We start from the raw sequence: 25,346 nt of genomic DNA, 5'->3' as shown, positions 1-25,346 counted from the left end.
AAACAAAACAAAAAACAGAAAAATCCAACCTTTAGAAATAATTAATTTTAATAAAATCACAAGTGGGGCAAATAATCGTACTCCTAAGAATTCCTGTGAAACAAATGCAACTAAAGCAATTAGAAATAGTTGTACTTCACTTTTTTTTCTCAATTGATAAGACTATTTAGGAAAGTTATTTAGTAATACGTGACATCCTGTTTCTGGAGGTACAAATATAACATGACACAAAGGCTAGTTTCCACACTATGAAATAACAAAATAAATCAACTTTTATTTATGTAGCTCTTTTCAACTCATGAGGTGACCAATGTGATGTAAATAAAATCAACATTATAGTAACAGAATTAAAAATAAACATAAAAAGCAAGCACAAAATAAAATACTAAATATGACACTGTTACTGAATGTTAAAAGCCAGTCTGAATAAATAGGTTTTAAGCCTGGCCTTAAAAATGGCAAATTAAGTAGTGGTTCGAATGTCATTTGTTCCAGAGCCTGGGCCCAACGACTGAGAAGGCCCGATCAGCCCAGTTTTTGTGCCTTGCTCTAGGGACTTCTAACAAGAGCTGGTTTGTTGACCTTAAGGCCCTAGTTGGGTTATTAACGCACAAGAGTTCAGACAGGTATGGAGGGGCAAGAGCATTAAGGGCATGAAACACAAATAGAAAATTTTTAAAATTAATCCTAAAAGTAACTGGAAGCCAGTGGAGAGAAAAAAGGACTGGGGTGAAGTACCGTTGCCAGGGAAAGTTGGTTTTGAAAACGGACAGAGGCATTTTGAACCAGCTGAAGATGGTTGACTTACGACTTGGAGACACCGACATAGAGTGCGTTGCAATAGTCAATTCACGAGCTTATAAATGCGTGAATAGTTTTCTCGAGATCAATATGACTTAAAAAGGGTTTTACCTTTGTTAAAAGACGTAATTGATAAAAAACTGGAAACGAATACAAATAAGAGGGTTGTGTAATTATCTTTTTTAAGCGAAGAAAACTCTCAAGCTCCTTAACTTTATCTATCTATCTATCTATCTATCTATCTATCTATCTATCTATCTATCTATCTACCTACCTACCTACAAATGTGACAAGAACTGACAACAATCGTCTTGCCACCATGCAACAAGGAGGATAGTGTGGGAATACACCACAATGAAGATGAACTTATTTTGAGGCTCATTTCCACAAGGGTACCATGCCGGAAACAATACATTTTAAGTGATTAAGACTATGCTGGAGTGGAGGTTTGGGCCTTTTTCTATGTCTGCCTTCTTTATGTTTGATGATAGCCAAGTATAAACTATTCCAAATTAAAATTCTTTCTGAGAGAAAATGGCTAAAATTAACTGAAGTTAATCCACAATTTATCTAGACGCGGAGTTTTCTTTTAGAAAAGAAAATTGTAGACTTGCTAAATATAAAAATAATGTATCAAGAGGAGTTATGATTCATGTTTGTTTTTAGTCACGACTAAACAAAAACGTGAGTAACTAAACACTGAGTATAAATCTTGTTCTAGTCAGCAAATCATTTAAATTATATGTGACTTCTGTTTTCTATCTTTCCACCCTGTAGAGTTTGCATTGGTGTTTGCATTGTAACGTAGCTGTTGTTGCCGTTTATGCTATCGTCCATCTTCACAGTGAAGCAATGTGAATCGACTGATGGGTCAATGACGGACATAATACCTCAAACATTCTGCAGCAAAAAGGAAGGTCTACATTTGACAAAAGAGAGTTAAGGCATGGACAAAAAAATGAATAAATTAAAAATTGTCTTGTTCCCAACATGTCTGTTTCATAAACGTTTCTGTTGCTGTGTAGAATAAAGTTTGGCTGCTTTAGATACCTGTGCTCCTACCTGTGCTCTGCGCCCACGGGAGAGGCTCCTGGTGATGCCACGTCAAAATGCAGCGGTGATATTCAGGGCGAGGGTCCAGCTTCACGTCACATGACAACTAAACAAACGACAAATTCATAATAAACACAGACAGTTTTTTTTTTATATCAGAGTTCCTTCTTCTTTCCTTACTTACTTCCTTTTAAGTAATTTGCTAGAATTCAGTTTTGTTTTCCCAGCCACATAACACCGAGACTTTAAAAGCTAAAATGTCTGAAGTTGGTACAAATCCTCATGTTCAAACAAAACCCATTAAATGGAGGGCAAACATTCCTGATGTTCCATGCGTTGTAGCAAAAAAGTAAGCCATCCACCAACGTGAATTGTCTCAAATCTGTCAGCATGAAATACTCACTTTGGCAAGGGGGATGTTTCTGCCCCATTGTGATGAATGCACGCCAAAACACGATGTGTTTTCTATTAAGTAATTTAGCTGTAGGTACAACTTCAAAACAAGATTTATTTATTTTTTATCAGAGCATATCTAAGGTTTAAAGTCCTTTAAGTGAAATATCAGAGAAAGTGCTGGATTTACTGGAGATTTCTCCAGCTGTACGTGGCATAGGGTAATGTAGAGAAGCCCCATCCCCTGTTGCTGCATACTGTAATATTTCCAGTCTCAAAATCAATCAATATCAGTTTGTTAAGCTTCTGTTACTTAATAATGGGCAAAATGACAATTATGTTGTAATATTCCACTTGAGAAAAACAGTTTATTTTAAAGGCTATATATATATATATATATATATATATATATATATATATATATATATATATATATATATATATATATATATATATATATATATATATATATATATATATATATATATATTATAACATAATCACACCAATGAGCATCCATATATATGAATTTTGCAGTAGTTTCTATTTTAGGTAAATCTAATTAAATCATGTACATTTTTGTTAAATTAAAAAAAAGTGCTATTTATTATTATTGGTGGTGTTCTTTGGTATTTGTAGCCCATGGTGCCGTGAAAATCTCATCCTGGCTCATTTTTTATTTATACTTCCATTGAAATTTTAAATGTCATCTACAAGGGTGTGCTGGCCAAGATGAGCACAGCTCAAGGCAGCACTAAAATATAAAACACGTATAAAAAGACCAGAGGTCAGTGAAATATCGCTGCCTTGTTGAGTCTTTTTGCAGGGGTAAAGGTTTAATCCAGATCTGATGCCATCTGCTTAGGAAGATTGCCTGGATACGTCTATGCTTGAAGGCCATTCATTTCTTTACCAAGTGGCACTAATACATTCAAGTTGATTTCTAACTGCTTTAAAACTGCAATTGATGTAGCGGTGCATGCTGGATGGCACCCATAATGGCAGGAGACCAAATCCTTTACTTGTTAATGCTTGATGGGGACATAAGCGTTGCCTGCTCTGGGTGCATCCTATTCTAGGGATTTTTTTTTTTTTTTTAAATACCCAATCTGTGGTTATGAATATTCAAGACATAGGATCAAGCCTTGTGGTTAGCGATGTCTTTGCCAAGTCACAGCCAAATGTTGTGGTCATAAATATGCATCAAGAGGATGATGAAAGCACAATTGAACGATGACTTAGGATGCAAACAGGCGTGGGAAGTTTTCTGCAAACATGGATGTTTTACAGCTCGACGCCTCTGTGCTGAAAGCACGGGACGAAAACCCAGACGTTTATTAGCTTCCCTTGTATGCTTCGTGAGTCCTACCCTCGCTTTGATAATGGTGGGTCTGGGGTCCAAAATACCCTGCATCTTCCTCAAAGCAGGGATGACAAAAAGATTACAGGTGACAACAGCGGACACGGGGTTTCCTAGGACAGACGGGCGGACAGAGGGAAGAGGACCAGAGGAGAAAGCACAAAGAAAAATATCTGAGTAACAAGTCTGTGCGAGCGGCTGGTAGAATCACTCTTTCTCTCAACTTCACACACTACCTGGGAGGGCAAAGATTAGTTTGCGAGCACCATCTATGTCCAAGGTGGCAAATGTTGTTGGGAGACTGAATAAAAAAAAGAAAAAAGAAAAGAATAAAACAACATATGTCTTTACAACAAAGTTAAGTATGTTCACGTGAAAAGGAGAAAGCCCGCAGTAATGATTTTAAAAGTTGGAATAAATAATGAAATTCTGTTTCGTTTACCCTGGTTTCATGAAAACGCGACCAAAATGGATCTGCGCGTGTAGATCGATATCCAGCACCTGCTTGAGGTAATCCTGAGAAATAAAATTCAAAAGACAAAATTAAAAACGGCATATTGTTACTTAAAGAAAGAGAACTGACAAAACATTAAAATGACACTGAATAGACATATTTCTCATTGCTCTTTAAAGACGAAAATGTCCAACCATCCCTTAGTATATATAGTTGATAGTTCTATAAAGATATTTCTGTTATCCCTCTATCTACCACAAGGTGTCAGTAAAACATCATCTCCCCCATGCAAGTGTACCTTCTCTCCCATGGACACTCCTCCTGAGGTGATGATGACATCAGCACGGCTGATGCCTTCATTCAGAGCGTTCAAAAGGTCATCAGGGCTGCAAGGCAAAAAAACAAAGAAACAGGAAATACACAAAAACATTAACTACCAATTTATTTGAGAGAGAATATAGGATGTGCAACCGAAAACAATGCCTAATGCATTACATTTTCAAATTTTGTCATGTGGCAACAAGTATTTTAGTAGGATTTAAAGCGGCACACTAATACAAGGTAGGGCATATTTGTTAAAAAGAAAATAAATTATGACAAGGCTGTTAATGTTGTTTAAACATGAAAATCTTAAAAGTGTGGAATGCACCTGTACTCAGCCAACTGAGTCAGATTACAACTGCAAGGCTTTTAGAGTATGTCTCTGTAAGCTTTGCATGCCTAGAGATTTGATTTTTTTTATCTATCATTCTTCTACGCAAAACAGCTAAAGCTTGGATTGTTTGGATGCAGTTGCCCTGTTAGAACTCACTGTAAAATCTAGGCTTTTCTGGACTTTGGCCAGGCCAGGCTAAACTATGAAACTATTCTGTTCTGGCTTTTTGTTTAGGATAGTTGTCCTACTGGAAGGTGACCATTTAGCCCAGTCTCTGCAGCCTGAAACAGGTTTTCTTCCCACTGCCTCGTTTTTGGCTACATCCATCTACCTGACAAGGCTCCCTGTCCCTGCAGAATGAAAGAATCCCCACAACATGAAGCTACAACTACCATGTTTAACAGTGCGGATTGTGTTTTCAGACTGATGTGCAAAGTAAGTTTTGCACCACGCATCGCATTTTGGCATGTTGGCAACACGGTTGAGCTTTGGTCTGATCAGACTGGAGCAAACCCTCGCAAGTTTGAAGTGTTCCCTCCATGTTTTTTTTTTTAATCTGCAAAGAGAACGTCTTATTAGTTTCTTTGAACAACTGCGTTCTTCTTGCTACTCTTCCATTAAAAGGAAGGCAGTTGTTTGCACTAGGTTTTATATATCTGTGGTAAAGGAAAGAGGGTCTGAATAAAAAAATAGTCACCACACTTTTTCATGTTGTCTTTCTAATTTAGTTTGTCTTCAACTTCACAATTTTATGCTACGATGTGTTGGTCTACCGCATAAAATCCAAATTTGTTGATGTAAAGTGACAAAAGCTGGAACAGTTAGTGAGTTAGAAAGTGGGTATGATATATTTGCGGGCCACTTTACTTACTTGTCCCCAACGATTCCCAGATTGATGGTGGGGTAGCCATGTTCCTGGATAGTGGCGAGCAGGGTGGAACGATTGCTGTCCCTAATCTTCCCAGGATGGAGGTCGTCTTCTGGGTTCAGCAGCTACAGAGAAACAATACAGCATCGAAGTGATAGAAATCATGTTTTGAATAACAAATGAAGTGGATGAAGAAACAAGTAGTTAACATGAAGGCGACAACAGAAGTTAATGATTCTTTTTGGTTTCACACATCAAGCACGGCCACAGTGTTTGAACTGCCATGTGCGCCAATTATGTGGGTTCTGAAAGTATAAAATACAGCAGCTGATGAATGATGTCTCATGTAAAATAATACTATATATCCAATTTTTAAATATCATATGATGATAAGAAATATTTGACACTCTAGTCAGAGAAAACTTAAGTACTTTTAGGTCTTGTTGGTACACAAATGGCTGCAGTGTGACATTTGCTTAAGGCTCTAATTTTATGAAAGTTAGGCAAAGAAATTTAAAATTTAAAGATATTTTTACGTACATCTGGGTAATTCTGTTTAGACCAGTTGATTTTAGATATTTACATACTTAAAACTGTGTAAAAAAAACATAACCTTTTCCTCAGTGCTGATGTTAAAGCAGACAAAAGTGTTCCTGTTCGAGCACAATTAGGATGACAAGTGTAAGTGTAAGATTTTTTAATTCACATTTTTTAACAATTCTCATCAAATCCAGGAATTGAAAAACATTTATATAGTATTTGGCAAAATACTATACACACACACTTTTAAAGCTTTGCCCCCACATTTTCTATGGGACTGAGATCAGAGTTTTGTGATGGCCACTTTACTTTGTTGGCCTTAATGCACGTTGTAACTAATTTGGCGGTATTAATATGGCGATTGTTTATTTGGAAGATCCATTTGTTCGAAATCTATACTCTCCTGCCTGATGTCTTAAAATGTTGCTTCAATGTTTAATTTTCTATATTCATGATGCCTTCTACTTTGTGAAGTGCACCAGTCCTTCCCTGAGAAGCAGCCACATAACCTGATGCTGCCACTTAGGACTTAAAAAATGGGACTGTGTTGCAAGATTCCCCCTTTTCCTTCAAATTCAGCTATGGTCATTATAACTAAACACTTCTATTTCAATTTAATCAGATGCCGCACGTCCTCAAATGAACATTTTTTGTCCCTCAGTTTATTTGGAAAGTTAGGTCTCCTTTTGGAGTAATAGATTCCTCTTTTAGGCCACTTTGGCACATGACTTATTTTACTATGGATAATGACCAGCACCAGCCAGCATTTTCATAAAGTCTTTTGCTTTTGTTTCGAGGTTGATACGATGTCCACAACAAACTCCATTCATCTCTGGGATACAGAACCCTATCTCCTTCCTGTACAGTTGGCTGGACATTACCATGGTGTTTTATCTTGTAACCACGGCTAAATAAGACTCCTTGATTCTCTTAACTCAAATGCTAATGCTAAGACATAGTACCATTACTTCTGGTTTCCCAAATTATTTAAAGGCAAAGTAATATTGTAGGTGTGAATATTTGAATTTAAATAAAGAAATAAAATGATTAAGCAAACAGAACTCATTTTAGACATCTTAACTGACCCAAAACAGAAAAGGTTTCATCTGATTTACTGCTGAACAGTGAGAAAAACGAGCCGTGTGCCTTTTTATGCATCGCGTGTATCAATCGTACATGCCAGGATTGTATTGAAACATTAAAATTCAAGAACATACCCAAAATGTGGGTTGTAAAATTAGAATCATTTTGTGAGTGCTCCAGAATAACATTAAATCTGAGCTCTACTTAATCCTCTTTGCTATCAGATAATCTCATGGGAAAGCTGGTAAAGGCAATACGAAAATCCATTTGCGTGAAAAATTCAACACGGTCGTTTTATACCTGCTAATTTATACCCAGAATGTTATTTTCAGTGAAGGTTGTACGGTGCATGAAACCTAGTCAAACCAAACACTGATTTTTAGAGGCTATACCTCATTTCCTGTGGACATGACGGCTACAACAGGGAATTTCTGGACCTCCACCTCCGTGACCCCAACAGTGGCCAGCAGTCCGATTTCAGAGGGGCCCATATGGGTGCCCTTTGCCAGCACACACTCCCCACGCTTGATGTCATGACCGATAGGCCTGTGGAGATACAAACACTGTTTTAAAAAAGCAGCAAAATCCCTGAATTGCTGCTGTTCTTACATTCTGGTAGAGAGAGACATGTCATGCATTTTAAGCATTCCTTTGGCCTCCGGCCATAATTAGATTTAATGGATGTAAAGTAACAAGGTAGGAATATCAAGAGGAATTTAGATGGGATTGATTCAGAAAGATTTTTCTGTGTTGCTTTCCTCTACAACCCAAAAGGCATCAATTACAGTAAAATACAACGAGAATTTAACATTTATTCCCATTTGAACCAACCTGATGTCCTGTCCTGGACGGGCTTGTACTAAAATTCGGACCTCCAGCTCCTCTGTACCCTACATAACAAATGGCATATCAGAAAACAATGACACTGAATTGATGCAATCCCCTTTTCAACCATCACCGCCTGTAGAGGTAGTTTGAGAAATGGGCAACATGGCTCTCTGCCCATGTCCCCTTTCTATTAGAGGGTGACACAAGCACTCCGAAAAAATTACCTGTCAGTTATGCCCAAATTTTTGTTTATTTGCGTGTCCGGTTAATGGAGAGCCGGCACCCTTTGTGCTGTACACAATGTAACCTTTGAGAGAAAGTATGGCCATGCAAAAGACCTTTAACGCTATTCGCAAAGCACAACACGGAACATTTTAAATGCTTTTCTTGCATTAGAGTCGCCCCATATTGAGAAAATATATTGCATAAAATCTGCAATATATAAAAAGGGGTCAAACGTGTACTTAATTGACTTTGCAAAACCAGAATCATCTCTAGGATAAGCAACATTTCAAACAATTAGTTAGGACTGATCAGTTACTAATTTTTTCTGCCATTTCCCTTTGATTTTATTCAGGGTGAAATGCCACGCTTACGTCTTCAGACTCGCGGAGGAGCTCGGTGTCTTCCACCTGGACGACAGCATCTGCTCCGCAGGGGATAGGGGCCCCTGTCGTCACCCTCATCACCTGGCCAGGCATCACTGTGTGGGTAGGCTTTACATACACAGAAGGGGTAAATAAAAGTACAATATGGATAAACCAGGAAATACACTTTTTCTTCTGAAGGTGGCCAAGTTTTTGCTCAACAGCTTTCTTCTCTGGCCTTCAGAGTATGGCACTCGGAGAGTACAAACCTCTGGGATGAAACAATATCTGGTTAATCTGGACAAGAGCTGGTGAAAACCCATTTTACACAATCTGTCCCCTCTATTATTCAGACAGCAAGTAAATGTGTCCCTAATGGGGTCAAACCTACTATGACACTCCTAGTGTCAAAAGTATCTTTGATACTCTTAGACACTTAGAGCAAAAAGCGGCTTCTTCGGTCATTTCATATAATATGAGGATTTTTTTGCTAATCTTTACCATGGGGGCCAATAAGCAGGGTGGACACTGTCTGTATCACTTTCAATATATCGTTTCAACATTCCTCATCTGTTCACCCTCTTCCACCACTGTGTGGTGATCTGGATATATTTCACTTATGACTGCCACAAGGCAATATAACATAAAATAAAGACAGGAATGTTATCCGTCACTGACCCCGGACAAAAGAGTGTCGTCTCCAGGTAATGAGAATGGGTACCCTGCTGTGGTGTGCCCTGCCCAGGGTAAGTACTGTAAGAAAAGCCCGCTGGTACTCAACGGGTGGTTCCTGTCAAATCTAATGATTCAATGCCACATGAAAAAGTTGTTTTGGTGTTTTTTTTTTTTTAAATGGAGTTTCTTTATTTAAAGTCTAAAATACATACACTAGTAGAAATTAAATAGATCATTCTGTACTTATATATTGTTTAAAGCAGGGGTCACTGACCTCTTTCAATGTAAGAGCTACCTTATTGGTGTTGTGTCACATAAAGGGCTACCAGTACTGACCATTGAACTAGAAGAATCAGAGTTCACCTTAAATTTATATAAAATAAATAAGTTTTTCATGCTTTGTCATACATATTGTAATTTTTAAATCTATACAAATGCAAGTGTGATTAAACAAGAAGAGTATCAGAATAAAATAAATTTTGGTGGCCCTTGCTTTAAAGCATAATTCAAGATTTTTGAAACTTTTACATTATTTATGAGAACAGCATTTGATGCCTTTAAATTTATGACAGTGACTATTTCAGTCAATACATATCCGATCATTTTTTTTTAGCTGTTGATGCTTTTAATAAGTCACATCATAAAAAAGTAGAATTTATTCCAAAGTGTGGGAAATGTTCCAGGTACTGAGGCTCCAGAAGCAAGGGTTTACTTACCCAGGGCCCCTTTCATGTAATAATTGTCCCTGTATTTATGCTTGAAATTAGTTTTATAGTGGAAAAACAAGAAAATTGTGCAGAAAAGCTATGATTTTGGAGGTAGCAGCAAAGTTTAGAGGGGCTGCATTTAACCTGACATCTAGCACAGTGGCTGAAGATGGATTCATTGGAGGGAAGTAAAAGACCAAGAACAAGTTAGGCTGTGCCAAATTAGTCAGGCGCTCAGTGACTCCTTTAATCAGCTCTTTTTGTCACTTTCACAAGAATGTTTGAATAAAACTATGAGAGGTCAACAGGAAAGTATGAAAAACTGCAAGTGACTCCTTTCATAAACTGACAACGTTGTTAATGTTACGTTTCTTGTGAAAAAAAAAAGGGCTTAAGTGCTTTGCTGTCTGATTAAATCATACCAGGTAGGATTTAAAGAAAGCTTTTCAGAAATAAATCTAGCATTTCTGGCAGCACGGGAGGTAGCGGGCATTTTCTTTGTGTTAATCTCTGACGTTTAGGTGTGTTTACAGTTTGGCCCTCATTTGGAGCGGAGACGCTCTCAAGCACTGCTTATGCAAAAAAATTTTTAAAAAAAATACTGATGTGCAATGACAGCAAAGGCGAGAGGCACGAGACAGAAGTCAAAAGCTTTATTTCTAAAAGCAGAATGCGAGGATGCTGTTGTCAAGGCATGACAGACCTGCTCTCCGGCTTGTGACTCTCCGATGATGAAGCGATCACCTGGGCCGTCAGCCGCTGAGGAGAGAGAAAGATTTAAATAAATGCAAGGGGATGAAATTACTGGTGATTATCCAGGAGGCTGTCCAATGGTTTAGTCACTGAGATCGACTGCTAGGTACATATACGGCGTCAAGAAAGAAAAACATTTTGTTTTTTCATCATTTGTCGTTTCCAAAAACTGACAAATACAATATCACATATGTATGTTAAAAGTAAAAAAAAAAAAAAAACAACGTAAAAATCGAAGCGTTTAATGCAAGCCCTTTTAAATGCATTTAGGTGTGTGTGAGTCAGCTGATCAGAGTCGAATGGATGGACCTTCTTGTGAAGAACATCTATATTTAATTTCTCATTAGATACACTTTATATGATGGCGGAAAGTATTCCAGACGACTTTCAGGAATCGATGGTCCCCTACCTCTCACAGCATAGCCATCCTTTACTGAAGCAGGAAAGGGTGGAAGGTTGTCTTTGGCATAAACGTCCTGAGCCAGGACTCGACCCATCCCATCTGCGGAGAAGAGGAGAACATAGACGAGAGGTGAGGAGGAGAAAGCGGGTTGAGTGGAGGATGTGGGAAGGAGGGGAAGAGAGGGACAGCTGCAGAGAAGCAGATGCAGAGTGGGGGGAGATGGCGCATCCGATTTGGATGAAGATACAGAGAGACGTGTGTCCTAAAGGTGTGAGCAGACGTGTCTTGCACTTCGGTTTTCTTGCAGTATTTCTGTTTTTTATTTTTTTATTTTACGTACAAAGTTTAATAAAAGAAGCCAGAGACTCTCAAACAAAACAACAACTCAATGAAAAAAAAGAAAGAAAAGCAGGAATGAAAATCACAGGAGTGGGTGGAGTTAAAAAAAAATCCACCTAAAATACTGCTGCTGCGGATAAATATAGCCCTTCTTTAAGCTTTAACTCTGTGATTATGTGGGTGTTTAATATGAAGATCTGGGCTTTGATATAAAGGCAGGAAAAAAAAAAGTTAATCACGCACAGGCAAAGACACCCACGTTGCTGCAGATACTAAACACCCGCTATAACAAGGTGTTGTAAATGATCCAGCTCAGCTGCAGATGAGGGCCGGCAAGGTTCTGTCCAAGCTTTTAGCAGCACTTCATCCGAGAAATTCTGTTTTTTTTTTTTTTCTTCTCCTCACAGTTTCATCCAAGCTGCCACTTAAACAGCCTGTTGGAAACATATGCTGAGGCTGAGCCGAGGTTAAAAATAGAACGGAGGTGACGTGGTGCTGCAGCAGTTTGATAAAATGTTTGATAAATGTCCCCCCCCACACAAAAAAAACCAAACATTTGTTTGCATGTCCAGCTTGCATGTCTATTCGGGCTATATTAAAGCATAAAGCAACAAGTTGGAAATAGAGAATGCAATTTCTCAATTTTGTACGGCAGACAACAAAGCAAATAAATAAATAAAAGAAATACAGTATATACTGACATCAATAAACAATACACTGCAAAAACGGAACTAGAAATAAGTAAAATGTTCTTAAAATGAGTATATCTGTCCTTGATTTGAGCAGGTAAATAAAATTATTTGCCAATGGAACAAGATTTTTGCACTTAAAATAGGAGCAATTCATCTCCATCATCTTATTTCAAGTGCAGGATATCTAATTATCCTATTTAGGGGTCAAAATACTCATTCCATTGGCAGATAATCTTATTTACCTGTTCAAATCAAGGACAGATACACTCATTTTAAGAACATTTAACTTATTTTTAGATAATTTTTTGCAGTGTAAAAGGACACATTACATACACTCAGGCTGCTCTATATTCAGTAGAGGAGCTTCTCCAGCTGCTGTCTCTATAAATATTTCATCTTCCCGATGCCACCTCTGTGCTGTCCTGTTCTCAGCTCCAGCAATGCAAATCCTGTAACCGAGGATTTGTAACCCCCCCCCCCTTCGTCATGAAAGGAAACATATTCTTAACATTTTTTTTGCTCATCATTGAAGTCGTGTGTGCTGAGGTCATTACTGCCAGAGGTTCTCCTCCCTGCATTGTTTTTTAAACTTGGACCCTGTGTTCTGCCCTTTGGCCTTCAGCTTGGCTCGATGTCACCCTTCACCATGGCTTGGCCTGTTCTGCCGCAGGGATTACATGACCCTGTGTGGCTAAATGCACGTATAGTTGTGCAAGATTGCAAATGGGCTGGCGTGTTAAGTAAAACACACGAACATTCAAAACTACAAATTAATGCTGAAAATATATTTCACTTAAAACTATATTTTCCTACAAAGCTGTATTCTTATTAGGCCCAGTCTTGGTAAAGAATTTTCATACAGGCAAACAAACAAAAAAAATGCCATCTTAAGGAATACTTTTAGAAAGATTTAAATTTGTGCTTAACTATCAGGGTGTTTTAGGATGTTTTTGATTAGCAATCAGTGATTTTTCAGCTCCTGTGGTGTATAAATACGACAGCACAGAGACAGCGATTTCCATTCGCACCTCTTCAAGGTCGGAAAGACAGGAGAGCATGCAATTCAAGCGAGAGAGGTCTGTTGATCTTTGTAAACCTGAAAATGGCGACATGAAACAAAGCTCCTTGACTAAACATGCCAATATCCAAGGACAAAGTACTGATTTAAAAAAAATGAAGCTAAGGAATACAAAAGCTGAACAAGAATGTTTATTTTCCCACCATTGTACAGGGACGAGGGTGGTAAGGGATGCGAGAAATTCCCCAAAGTGGAAGATAATTGCATAAAACTGCACAACTCCATAAACAATTTACCGTAAAGTCCTTTTCCAGGGGTGGCGATGACTGTGGAGAGCGCTGTATGTTTAAGACAAATACCCAGTTTTATAAAAATACGTAACTAAACTAAGAATTTTCCCTTTTGACCAAAATTAGCAAAGATTAAAAAAAAACGATTTCCAACACTCTCTTTTTGCATTTTGAACTCCACAAGTAATAAAACCAGTTGTTACTCTTATTAAGAGACATCAGGATTTGTCTGTTGTTTTTTTCTTAAATTATTGGATTTGTCAGACAGTAATCAATGAAAAATGCTTTTGACATTTATTTCTATTTAACATTGTTTTAATTGTCTGCACAAACACAATTAGAGCTAACAAAAAAAAAAAGCTAAAGCATTTTTTTTTAAAAGTGTTTTTCCATCGCAGACATCAAAAACACTTTTAATGTATTGGCAGACGAAGCCGTCAGACTCACTGTGTCCCCACTGAAGTTCATAGCACCGACATTTCTGCTCGCAACTATTTTTAGGTAAGGTTTGTTTGTTACGTGCATGTCCATGCGGCCAAGAAAATTTGTGTCAGGGAGACTGACATAATTCCTGCATGCAGAGACAGCTGATTCAGTGAGGTGTCCACACACTGAGACGTCTTTAGCGTCCCAGCATCCTTAAGGGACTGACGTAAGCTGATGTAAAAGAGAGAGGGGAGCTAAGATGCTGCATGGACAAGAGCACACATTTTGACCTGGTTCAGGAACATTCTCCTCCTCACCTCTGTAGTTGATGATCTCAGTGCCCAGGACGGCGGTCATCTCCAGCACAGTGATGAAGGCCTTGTCCATGGAGGTGAGGGGGAAGGGAGACATGCGGTGCCTTCGGGCCACCTTTGTAATGTCCACTGCACTGTGACCTGTGGAGAAGATAAAGGTTATAGACATCACCGTCATAAAAGTTGGCAAAAAAAATCTAAATATTTTACACAAAACCATCAAAACTCAGCAAATGATATCTGTGAGGACTTCAGCCAGTCTAGAAGTAATGAAGGTAGCTTAGCTTTTGAGCAAACAGCTGTTTGTGTGGAGAGCTGGCATAGTGCCTAACTAATGGTGCTGCTGGTATTAAGGACTAATATAATATGTCAGAGCCAGAAATCATATAAATGTCATATATGAAACATGGATTAACCTCAGTCCTCACTTCCATTGTACTTATATATTAAGTTAATTACCTGCTCTACAACTAGAGCTTAAGGAGCCTTGCAAAGTAGGGCTGTACGATTTGGCCAAAAATCAAAACTGTGATACATTTCAACCATAGTTGCGATTGCGACTTAATTTAGATTTTTCTCTGCGTTAATCTCAAGCAACAAAAATGGCCTGTAGAAAAAGATGTTCGTAAACGAGGACCATTTAAAACAAGAAATTTAACTGTTTTTAACTAATCAGAATATTATTATTCAAGAGAATAGCTTGTTGAAATGGACATCAATCCTTGTTGAACATAAAGTGCAACTAACAAACAAGTCTATGTATTAAACAATTTGACCGTTACATAATGCTATGGTGAGATTCCTGAAAGTTCCTGGTTAAATAAAAACTATGATTATTTAAACTCCAAAACAAGTCATAAAATTAGATTATCTCACTTCTGCAACTCTCTTCCCTTCCATGTGGGGGCAAATCCACTTTAAACATATTACTGACACCTAAAGGACAGGTTTTTTTCCATTAATTGTTACATAGATAAAAATTAGCAGAGCTCTGCGATTTGGAAATTGCGATTATATTGCACATGTGATTAGTTGTCCAGCCGTAGTTGCAACTCTAAAGCAGCAACAATACAATATATCATTAATGGTGCTTCATCTGTAAGAGAAAAGTGCAAATCACAGATCTCTTTCTTAAATAAATGAATTGCTGTTTATTGCTTATTTTTATTGTTAATGTTTATCCAAACATCCCACCTGCAGGATTTTGCCAGTAATAATTAGTTGTGGCAGTTTTTCTTTTGTGTCTGAGCTATTTTTAGGGCCAAACAATATATTTATGTATGAAAACTGTAGACCCACTTGTAGAGTTGCAGATGGTATCATCAGAAAAAATTCATAGCTACATTACTGTAGCACAGTTAAACCTTCACAAGTAAAACATGGAGAAAATCTGGACATCCATTCCTCAATAGACTGATTACTCAGCTCACTGATATTACATATCATTACTGATATATTCTGATGGTATATAAGTGAGTGCCGCGAACTGTGTGCTTGACAGAAGCAGTGCCGGTCAGAACCAGAGCAGAAATGACAATGTCTATCCAGATAAAAGTTTTTCTAATTACATGTTTTGTCATAAGCTTTCATTCTCCACCGCGGTGAATTACTGACAAAATAGGCTCGGCACAAAAGGCTTTTAAACCCCGGGGTAAGCTGCCGGTTTGTTAGATGTCCAAGTTACGGCGGTGAAACTTCCTCCACCTTTTCCAATCGACACCTAAATCTTTAGTTTATGAAATCACATTCTAGCAGGACACTTTGCTACCATTTTCTTAGGCAAGTTTCCGGTGCTGTTCGTGACATCATAACACCAGCTTTTAGCCGTGTTCTTCTGCTCACTTTATTTTCTTTCTGGTTTCTTAACTTCAGACACGAGAACTGTAACATTCATCATTAGCCACAAACCTAAACATGACCGAGAGAAAAGTTGTAGAAGTAATGATAAATGCAGTTTAAGCTGATTGTCTAGGCAGCAGGTTGTAGAGTGGAGAGCTGTTTCCTTTCAGCTTGTTTAAATTGCCAAAGGGGGGAACAGCAGTGGTTTTTTTTTGGCAATATTGTTGAACAGAGAGAGGTAGTTTTCCCACATGATTTCTAAATATTTCCTGCTTAGTTGGAGGTAAAATGTGTCTGATGTTGTTTACTGTTTCTACTGAAAAAAGCAGAGCATTACTTTTAACTATATGCAGTCACTCAAATAAAACAGAACAGAAAAATACTGGTTTGTTGAGTAATATGGTTTTAGTTAAATTAAGCAACTTCAGAAAAATTTAAATGACAGAATTTGGACAGAAGGGACGCAAAGCGAAAGCAGTGCATTGGTATACCACAAGATGTTCTTTCAAAGACAGTTGGCTTAACTTTTTTTATTTTTTATTTATTTATTTTTTTACATTTAAGTCTTTATTTAGAGACTGAACAGTGTTTGGAAGCTGACAGCACTCTGTTGGGATTGTGTCCCAAGAGAAGAGGAATCAATGCCAGGAACAGGATCGCTCAAGGTCTCTGCAGGCAAACATTGTATCTTTAAATTTCTCTAAAGATTTATTAAAACACATTTTTGTTGACTCGCACAACTTGGGTATGCAGCTGTTGCAGTAAAGGCTTGATTTTTGAACGATTTGTGCATAAAAAAACAACAACAACAACAACATTATTTTTGCAGCCTAAAATACAAAATTGGATAACCAAACGCAACAGTTTTCACACTAACACAGTAGGATCGGATTAACACGATTTATTTTCTCCTCTGAATGCAGGTGTATCCGCGCAAGAGCGCGCTTTGCATGAGCAGAGATTGGCAAGACGCACTGACATGTTTGTTTGCGCAAGCTGCGGAGCACAGCTGGATGATTCAAGTGCTCGATAGCAGCTGCAATGATCTAATAATACCTCTCTAATAACTTGAAAGGTAAAAAGGAACAAAGCTATGTGTAACTAATGGGTAATCTGCTTTCTTTCCCTCTGTCTTTATCGCTTCCTACCTCTCTCACCCCCTCTGCCTCTCTGCCTCCCAGCGAAGAATAGCCGCCACGCTTTGATTTCCCTTGACCTAATTTCCGTTCCTTTAAACATACACTTACGCTTCCGCGGCATATTCTTAAAGCTTAACATGAAGCTTAACAACTGCTGGCACACACATGGATGCAAAAACACAAGACAGCAGGCAGGCGCAGGAAAACGCGCTATTAAATCTATTTATGTGCTCGGCAGAACAGACAGCAGAAGAAAGTAGTCAGAACTCACTTGATCTTAGGATATTTTCTTTGCTGCTGCACCGTGACTGCACCTGTAGATGGATACAGACATAGGCAAAAAGGAGAGAGGGGGGAAAAAAAAGACAACAAAGATGATAATTTTTGAAATGATGTCATTTGAGACGAACCACACTGCTCTTTTTTAACAAAAAAAAACAAAAAAAAAAAACGGCCGAGATGACAAGCTGGTCGTACAACATTCAGAAGCACTAGCAAAAGCTGTGTCACACAACACTGTGCTCTTTGTTCAGCTTAGGGGAGATGGCTGCATCTCCTGCTCTACGTTTTTTTTTTTTGACACTTAAACTACGGCAACGGGCGATAATCACACGGAGAAATGTGCTCACATGTCAACGCTGTCATTCAAGTGAGCAAGAGACTGTACGGACAAATGCAACGACATACAGAGTGACGATAATCACATCACAAAAAAAAAAAAAGGAATAAAAAATAAATAAATCATGTGATAGAAGATGTTCGAACTGTGCTTGACTGAGTTTGACATCGAATGCGGTGAAAATGCAGTGCTGAGTATTGATCGGCTGTTCGGATGTGGCGCTGGATGCAAAGATTCTTCTGGGAATCTCGGATGCTGCGTGAGACCTTCTCGTAACTCTAGGGCGAGGTGGGGAGGAGAACGGAGTTGGTTAAAGATTAGCTGAGTTTCCCAAAACCTGAGACAAGGCAAAATACACAAATTACTGTCTGTAACACAATGCTAGTGAAGTTATAAGCTAATCTAGGTTATTTGACTAGTGTTTGCAACTTATTTTTCTTGATATAAACCACAATTAAAGAAATTTCTTTGAGCTGTAGAAGTAGCTGTCTTATCTACCACAAACTACAATCAAGGCACATTTTTGCAACCATTTACCAGATAAGAACCCTTATTTGGCTGATGATTGCTCTCAAATGCGATTAAATTGAAGGTTTCTTCCTGTTGAAGTGGGGAGGATGTAGTGACAAGTAGTGGAAAGTTCACATATGGCAGCTAAATAAGTATGTGCGTGCAAGATCCTAAATCTATTATGGGTGCCAAAAATGCAACAGGTGGATCCAAGTTCCATTTCTCTGCTGATGCATTTAGTTTTACTCTAAAAACTTGTTTTAATCGCTTTTCAAATATCCCGTGCTAACTCTCGACCGGGGGGTGTCCAAACTTTTTGTCAAGTGGGCCAAAATTATTGAGTTAAAAGTAATACAGGGCCAGAAATTTTCATAAAAAAGAAGCATGGGAGAATGAGTATGCACTATTTCAAATAAACAAACATGTAAATTAAACGTGTCAATAAAATGTAGATCCAGTATTTGAAAAAGGGGTTTTGCACATTTACCTCATTAAAATATGGTCATGCAGTTTGCAAATTATTTTTGGCTACATTGAAAAACATAGAATAAAAATATTACAAATATTATAATATATAAACAAAAAAAAATGTCTATACTCAGCAATAAGGACAAGAGGTCGCTCTTTCTTTGAAAATATTTGCTGTATTTTGCCAATTATAATAAATTAAATTAAAAGCACTTTTTAATGCACCAAAGTCTGCATTTGAGTTGAAGTCATTGGATAGATGTGGTCCTATTTACTATGAAATTAAAGAGGATGTGAAAGTTGTGGATATTAAAATATGTTCTGTTGTACCTAACACTTTCAATTGCAAGAAGATTTTAATTTTGCCCTAATTAGAAATAAAAGGTCTCTGCCTGCATCCACCTGTTCTAGTGGGCCAAACCATTCTTGAGTTGCAGTTGGGGGCCGCACACAATCAACCCAGAGGCCACGAATGGCCCCCGGGCCACACTTTGGACACCCCTGCTTCAAATATATTTATTATAGACAATCATTACAGTTGAAGATTAGTAATTTAATTACACTGCATAAAAAGGGACAACACCTTGTTTTCCTAGCAATTTGACATTAAATCAGACTAAAAGTGTCTTGTTTAAGCACAACTAGGATTACCAAAACGATGTGTGTTTACTTAAAGACAGAATAATGACTGAGAATATTTTACTTCACCTTTCATCACAGCGACAAGTTTGCTTTCCTTTTCCTAGTATTTGGCAGAATTGGCTTTTACATGCATGACTTTATGCAACATTCTGGGTGTCCTTCTAAAAGCTTCTCACAATTCATCAGGCAGAATTGGTGTAACTCAGTCAGGGCTGCTGAACACCTTGCTCACACCTATATTTCCACTCTGACCAAAAATTGTCTAATGACTGAGAATTGTAAAATACAGATTTTGGAAATATAGCATTTAATTAAAAGAAGGCAAATGTTTTCTTTCCCTTTTGCGCCAACATTTCTCTGTTTTTCATTTTAATACTGCTTAAAAAAACTTCCGCACCAGTGGTAATGTCTAATCTAACAAATGTTCTAAAGCATATTATCATCTTATTGTATGCATTTATTTTGTATAGAGGGTTATTGGCCAGCATTTATCAAAAATGCTTTAAAACGGAACTTCTGTAATTAAATCACGAGAACAAAACTGTGTTCAAAGCCTGCCAAAAAAACTATTGAACAAATACACTGAAATGTTTCTCATTGTTACGATGGGGTGTGAAATTTGGACAAAGCTCTTGATTTCACAGTTTCTGTATTGAAAGAGTAAGTTTTTCTGTAACGCCGGGCTCCCACTGACTACGGTGGAGATTCAGCCCACTGTCCTGATCCAGTGTGTTTTTTTGTGCAAACCCTCACTCACACTGCTCCCAGGGAAACAGCGGCTAGCTGCAGCTCCGGCTGTGAAAACCGCACGACAAGAACAGAAAGTCACACGATCCTCTCTGTTGCTATCCTTCGCAAATTATTAAAAAAACAGCCATGATTTTGGTTTACTAGGGCAAAAACTCATTATTTGTGTGCGTAATTATCCTATTTCACTTTCCAATAGCTCCTCTGTTTCCTCGCGTGTTGTTCACAATGGTCAAGTTAGCGTAAATTGGTGGGATGATTTTATTCTGAGATTCACCGGAATTTCCTCCTGACTAACGCCTGACTTTTCCTGTTTGGCTCGTGAAATTTGGCAGCTTGATCTGGAGGCCGCTGCGACTTCCAGCCAAACTTCCTTGTGGAAGTTTTGCAGCACCGTATGGTCTCGGTAACCGGACTTGCCCCTTGGCTGATGTGAGGCTACACACTGATTTTAATGATTTGGGTTCTTTGTATAGCCGCACCACCCCCGGATCAAGCTCCTGAACTTTAAGAGCTAAACAGGAAAAGTCTGGCGCTGGACAGGAGAGAGTACAGGTGAATTTCCGAATAAAATCCACCCACTAACTTAGACTAATTTGACTAGTGTAAACAAAATGGCAAAATAGAAACACAAGGAAACAGTGGGGTGGCTGGAGGATAAAACAGGACATTAATGCACAAGTATAACGAGTTTTTCCAAATAAACGAAAACTATAGCTGTTTTTGAATCATTTATGAGAGACAGCCACAGAAAGGACCACTTTTTGTTCTCCAGAGAGCCGTTTTTCCGCAGCCGCAGCTGTCCGCTGTTTCCCTAGGAGCGCTGTGAGTTTGGGTTTGCGGAGAAGCTGCACTGGATCAGGACCGTAACCCGCGCCGTGGTCAGTGTCAAACAGCTCAGATTTTGCAGCAGTAGTGAAATCTGTACTTAAATGCAAAAAGGAAGCTCACAGCAGCAAATAAGAAAAAGTCATGAATATAAATCCACAGCAAAGTGAATGTATTGATTCATGGATGCCAATATGGCAAATTCTCCTGCTCCACAAATAATTGTGTCAAGAAGCAGTGCATTGGTAAGATCCTGCAACAGCATTTTATAATAATGTAGTGAATTGCTGTGTAATTTCTATATTTGGTTCATTGGTAGAATTTTGAGGTATTGTTTTAAAAAAGATTTCAGGATCTTATCAATGCACCCAAGATTTTAAATCATGTGTAATAATTATGTATAACGATAACTAAAAAAGTGATGCATTGGTAAGATCTTGCAACACATTGTTTTTAAAGGTGATACTGCAGCATAATTATCACAATACAACAGATCATTAATTTCCTGCAGCACAATTTAAAAACAGGATCTTATCAATGCGCCGCATTTTTTTTAATTCAGTAAAATAATTATGTATAATTTGTAAGTTCTTTCAGCACAATTTTAAACACACACTGCATTGGTAAGATTCTGAAGCATAATTTAAAAATCTTAAGCACTGGAAGGATTCTGAAAAGAAATTTTCATAATGCAGTGCATTGGTAGCATGTTGCAACACAATTCTTTATATACAATGTTTTCTTATGCTTTTGGGAAGCTCAGCAATTGCTAAGGGGGGGTGGGGGGGTGATACAGGCAGAACAATGACTGGATGTTCTTAATTAAGCTCCAATATCCACATATTTTGTGATTATTGCTCATACACCTTAATACTGGCCAGGTTAAAGAGTAAACATTTTTGCACTACGGCTGTGTCGTACTGCGCATCTAACTTTAATATTCAGCGGTGTCAGCTGAAACTGACTAGCTTGCAGTCATTATCCGTAATGCCCTAACATGCCCTTCACTCTCCAAGTCCTCACTTCCATCTCAATGGCTTCTGTGACCTTTCGTCATTAAAAAAAAAACAAACAAAGAAAAAAAAACAAAAAAAAACAAGCTGGGTGTGGGTGGCGTGTAATGTATGGAGAACCGAAACACCCATGGTGAAGGTGAAGGTCTCTCTCTAATCACCTGCCCACCCCTTGCTGTCTCCTCCCCTCCCTTGTGGCCTAAGCTGATACTGCAACACCAGTGGGCACCAAACAGCCAAGGTGAGAGGGTGGCGATTAAGGTGGTGGGGAGGGAGAGTGAAAAAGACAGGTAAGGTGAGTTGATAGGCAAGGGAGGTGAGGAACGATGGCGATCCGCATGATGTGATCCCACAGCCCGGAAACAAAAAAAAAACAACAAAAAAACAGGACAGACTTCACTAAAGTACGGAGCTGAGACATAGCAGAGAGAAGAAAAGGAAACAAAAACCAAACAAAAACGGTAAAGACCAACAAAGCGGTCTCAATGGCAACTACTTAACAGACATCCAGCACACCAGACAGAACTACTGAAAGCAGACCACGTTAACCGGAGAGACAGAACCAGAGATAGCCAGGCAGATGGGGGGGGGGGGGGGGAGAGAGAAAGAGAGAGATGAAGAGAGACAACGAGAGACATATAGAGGGTAGGAGCCCTGATAGAGTGAGCAGAGGAGTAACGAGACAAAGAGTGGCGGGAGTGAACGAAGGACACGCCAAGAACAAGAAACAGACGAGGAAGAAAGGGAGAGAGGTGAGAGAGAGAGAGAGAGCCAGAGAAACAGCTAGGCAAGCGAGAAGAAGGGGAGGAGGGGGAAAAGGGGAAAGAGCAGGGCATTTGATTTACACCGCTCCTGTGTGGAGGGTGAGGGAAGGGCAAGGGAGGGAGGGAAGGGAGGAGAGGGGAGGGGAGGGGGGGCGGGATAGTTACTCGAGAGCTGAAGGTCCTCCTGCGATCATCTTTAAGCCCCTCCAACCTACACTGGAGCTATAGTGGAGATAAAGCATTGAATCACAGGCATCAGTGCATCTGTCCCAGCAACCACAACAGCAAGAGTCAGACACGGCAAACAGACAGACGGGCGGCACAGACACACAGACAGGTATCCACCACGACAAGCAACCCTGGCAGCAGCAGCAAAGAGAGGGCTGAGAAAGAGAGAGAGGGATACAAAAAGAAATCGGGAGCTTTTACGAGGCCTCATTGAAGACTCTCCAGTGGCAATCAGTAAAAGCTTGCAGAATTTTTTTTTGGATTTTAATAAGTCTGGACCCTTTAAGTTATATCTGTGCTGTTTTTTGATTATTCCCGTTTGCTTCATTCAAGTCTGAAAAGCTGTTCAGTGTAAATTACTTTCTGGTCTCCACGTCTAATCTTTGTCAGAATAAATTCAACCTAGAAAATGATGATTGCACTCCGGGGATTTTTTTTTTTCCATGTCGGCCCATTGACCCAAGTGAAGAGAATGCTTTCAAGCCGACTAACGCTGTCAGTTAACTGTAAATATAACAACATCAGTTTATAAAAATGCTAATTGTGTATTTAGGTAGGCCTTGCTCCTGGGCGGAAATCCAATACTGTTTATTTATGTTTATATGTATGAAGAACCTTAAGGTTTAGACTGTTTTCTAGGCTTACATAGTTGTTATTCTTATTACTATTTATAAGACTTTTAAGCTGATTAACCCATGCCATTGTCTCAGCTTTTAGTGTGCAATAACTTACATTGTCTTCCTTCTATTTAACCTACAATTTTGAGAAAAAAAGTGCAATAAATCATGCATCAGATCAGACAAATATAGGTATATTTTATGGCTATTGTTCCTTGAACCTTACGGATATCAGGTTGGTTTGACACATGTTCTCTGTCTTATTAACCCCCCCTGAATGGCCGGCAAGTCAGTTCTGAAGTACGGCGGTTGTCTGTTTCGACGTGCACTGAAAAGCCAGAGATTCTTTGCATGAGAAGAAGCCTGCCACCACACTTAGGAGACATAGTGCAAAAATTACTCAGCAGAAACAGCAGTGTACTGAACAACTATTCTCACCCTAGGGGATTGGAGAATATTTACCGCGGGCTTTGTCAACGGCGATAGAAATAATGCCTCACATCAACTTTCACACTGGGAGTACTTGAATTAGATGTAATTGGTGCTTTTTGTGTGGAGTTCATTGTTCTTGCTCAGACAATATCTATTTTATATTGATTTGGTGCATTAATGTCAAATGAATAGAAAGCAATATATGGGTAAATAATTAAAGAGGTATAATCTCTCATCAGAGTACATACTCCAGTTGTTGCCCCAAATGAGATCCTTTGTACCATTATTGTGGATATAATAGAAAATCTAATCTCAAGTCACACTGTTCTTTCTATTTTATTACTATCTGCATTTTCTGTGGCTTAAACATGGTATTTTTATCATCACAAATGGGTACAAAAGACACACTGTCACTGTTCTTCCTCTGGTTCCCTAATACTAGTTTATAATAAACTAATAAGCATCTAGGTCATTTTCACGTGGAAACGAGTGTTTTGTTTAAGCAACAACAACAAATACTAGTATTTTTACATGCAGTCCCTCCAGAGAGTGTCCATAATATTTCAGGATTTCACACCGGGGTCCAAATCTTTCTACCATCTGGTTGCCTGATTACAAACCAACAGGAATTTTCCTGACATGCAGATTTGCACAGAGACTTTGCAGATCATTGGCATCCCTGGTAAAGATGTGTAAAACGCTTTAAATACGCAAATATTTTATTACAGTACCACAATCTCAAACTGAGAACGTTCTGCGGTTACACAAAAAGGGATCTTTGGTGATTTTTGTTTAACTTCGTGTACCATTTTCTTTATTGTATGGGGTGGTAAGATGAACTTAGGCATCATCTAGTGTTGTTCGTCACAATTCCAGTTATTCTAAACTTTACAACTCCTCCTCCAAATGTAGATCTAAAGGTTTGTTTAGTGATGTAGCCATTTTCTTGTCGCTATTTCCTGACTTGTCAGTATCAGCACGCATTTGGCTTGAATGAAGGTTATCGTCTCTTTCCCATTTTGAAGACAGGCTATGAGAAACGGGCCTCTGCCACTCAGATTGTGACAGGTCTTGTAATAATTACAATACATCCTGGGAGAACCCCTACTTTAGCTCCCCATCCCTCGCTGCTCACACAAACAGCCCAAAAAATATGTAATACATAAAAAATGCACACATCCAATGAAGCCAGGTCTGCAAAAAATATAACATATAGCATTGTCATTGTGTAAGTTATCAGAGACAATAAGAATTTCAAATC

At 38.6% G+C, this 25,346-nt stretch overlaps 1 protein-coding gene across 8 annotated transcripts in view; it reads right to left on the bottom strand.

Moving 5' to 3' along the window:
- Positions 1 to 25,346, bottom strand: part of gphnb (gephyrin b) — a 137,382-nt gene that overhangs the window by 1,753 nt on the left and 110,283 nt on the right. For 2 of the 8 annotated variants that reach the window (XM_036147295.1, XM_021319742.2), the window contains 14 exons: positions 22,974 to 23,030; positions 17,489 to 17,531; positions 14,243 to 14,380; positions 11,167 to 11,259; positions 10,708 to 10,763; positions 8,632 to 8,751; positions 8,039 to 8,097; positions 7,600 to 7,753; positions 5,588 to 5,709; positions 4,360 to 4,447; positions 4,050 to 4,123; positions 3,841 to 3,908; positions 3,617 to 3,720; positions 1,864 to 1,960 (listed from right to left, as the gene is read on the bottom strand). In XM_036147295.1, coding sequence (XP_036003188.1) covers positions 1,864 to 1,960; positions 3,617 to 3,720; positions 3,841 to 3,908; positions 4,050 to 4,123; positions 4,360 to 4,447; positions 5,588 to 5,709; positions 7,600 to 7,753; positions 8,039 to 8,097; positions 8,632 to 8,751; positions 10,708 to 10,763; positions 11,167 to 11,259; positions 14,243 to 14,380; positions 17,489 to 17,531; positions 22,974 to 23,030 — 1,273 coding nt within the window. Of the gene's footprint in view, positions 1 to 1,851; positions 1,961 to 3,616; positions 3,721 to 3,840; positions 3,909 to 4,049; positions 4,124 to 4,359; positions 4,448 to 5,587; positions 5,710 to 7,599; positions 7,754 to 8,038; positions 8,098 to 8,631; positions 8,752 to 10,707; positions 10,764 to 11,166; positions 11,260 to 14,242; positions 14,381 to 17,488; positions 17,532 to 22,973; positions 23,031 to 25,346 lie in introns of all 8 variants that reach the window. The other 6 variants (XM_036147296.1, XM_012869086.3, XM_036147297.1 and 3 more) reach the window with 4 other exon arrangements.

The sequence above is a fragment of the Fundulus heteroclitus genome, chromosome 15 (genome assembly GCF_011125445.2).
Source record: "Fundulus heteroclitus isolate FHET01 chromosome 15, MU-UCD_Fhet_4.1, whole genome shotgun sequence".
NCBI lineage: Eukaryota > Metazoa > Chordata > Actinopteri > Cyprinodontiformes > Fundulidae > Fundulus > Fundulus heteroclitus.
Note: the sequence above shows the minus strand (reverse complement) of the source record. Positions and strands in the feature narration are given on the sequence as shown.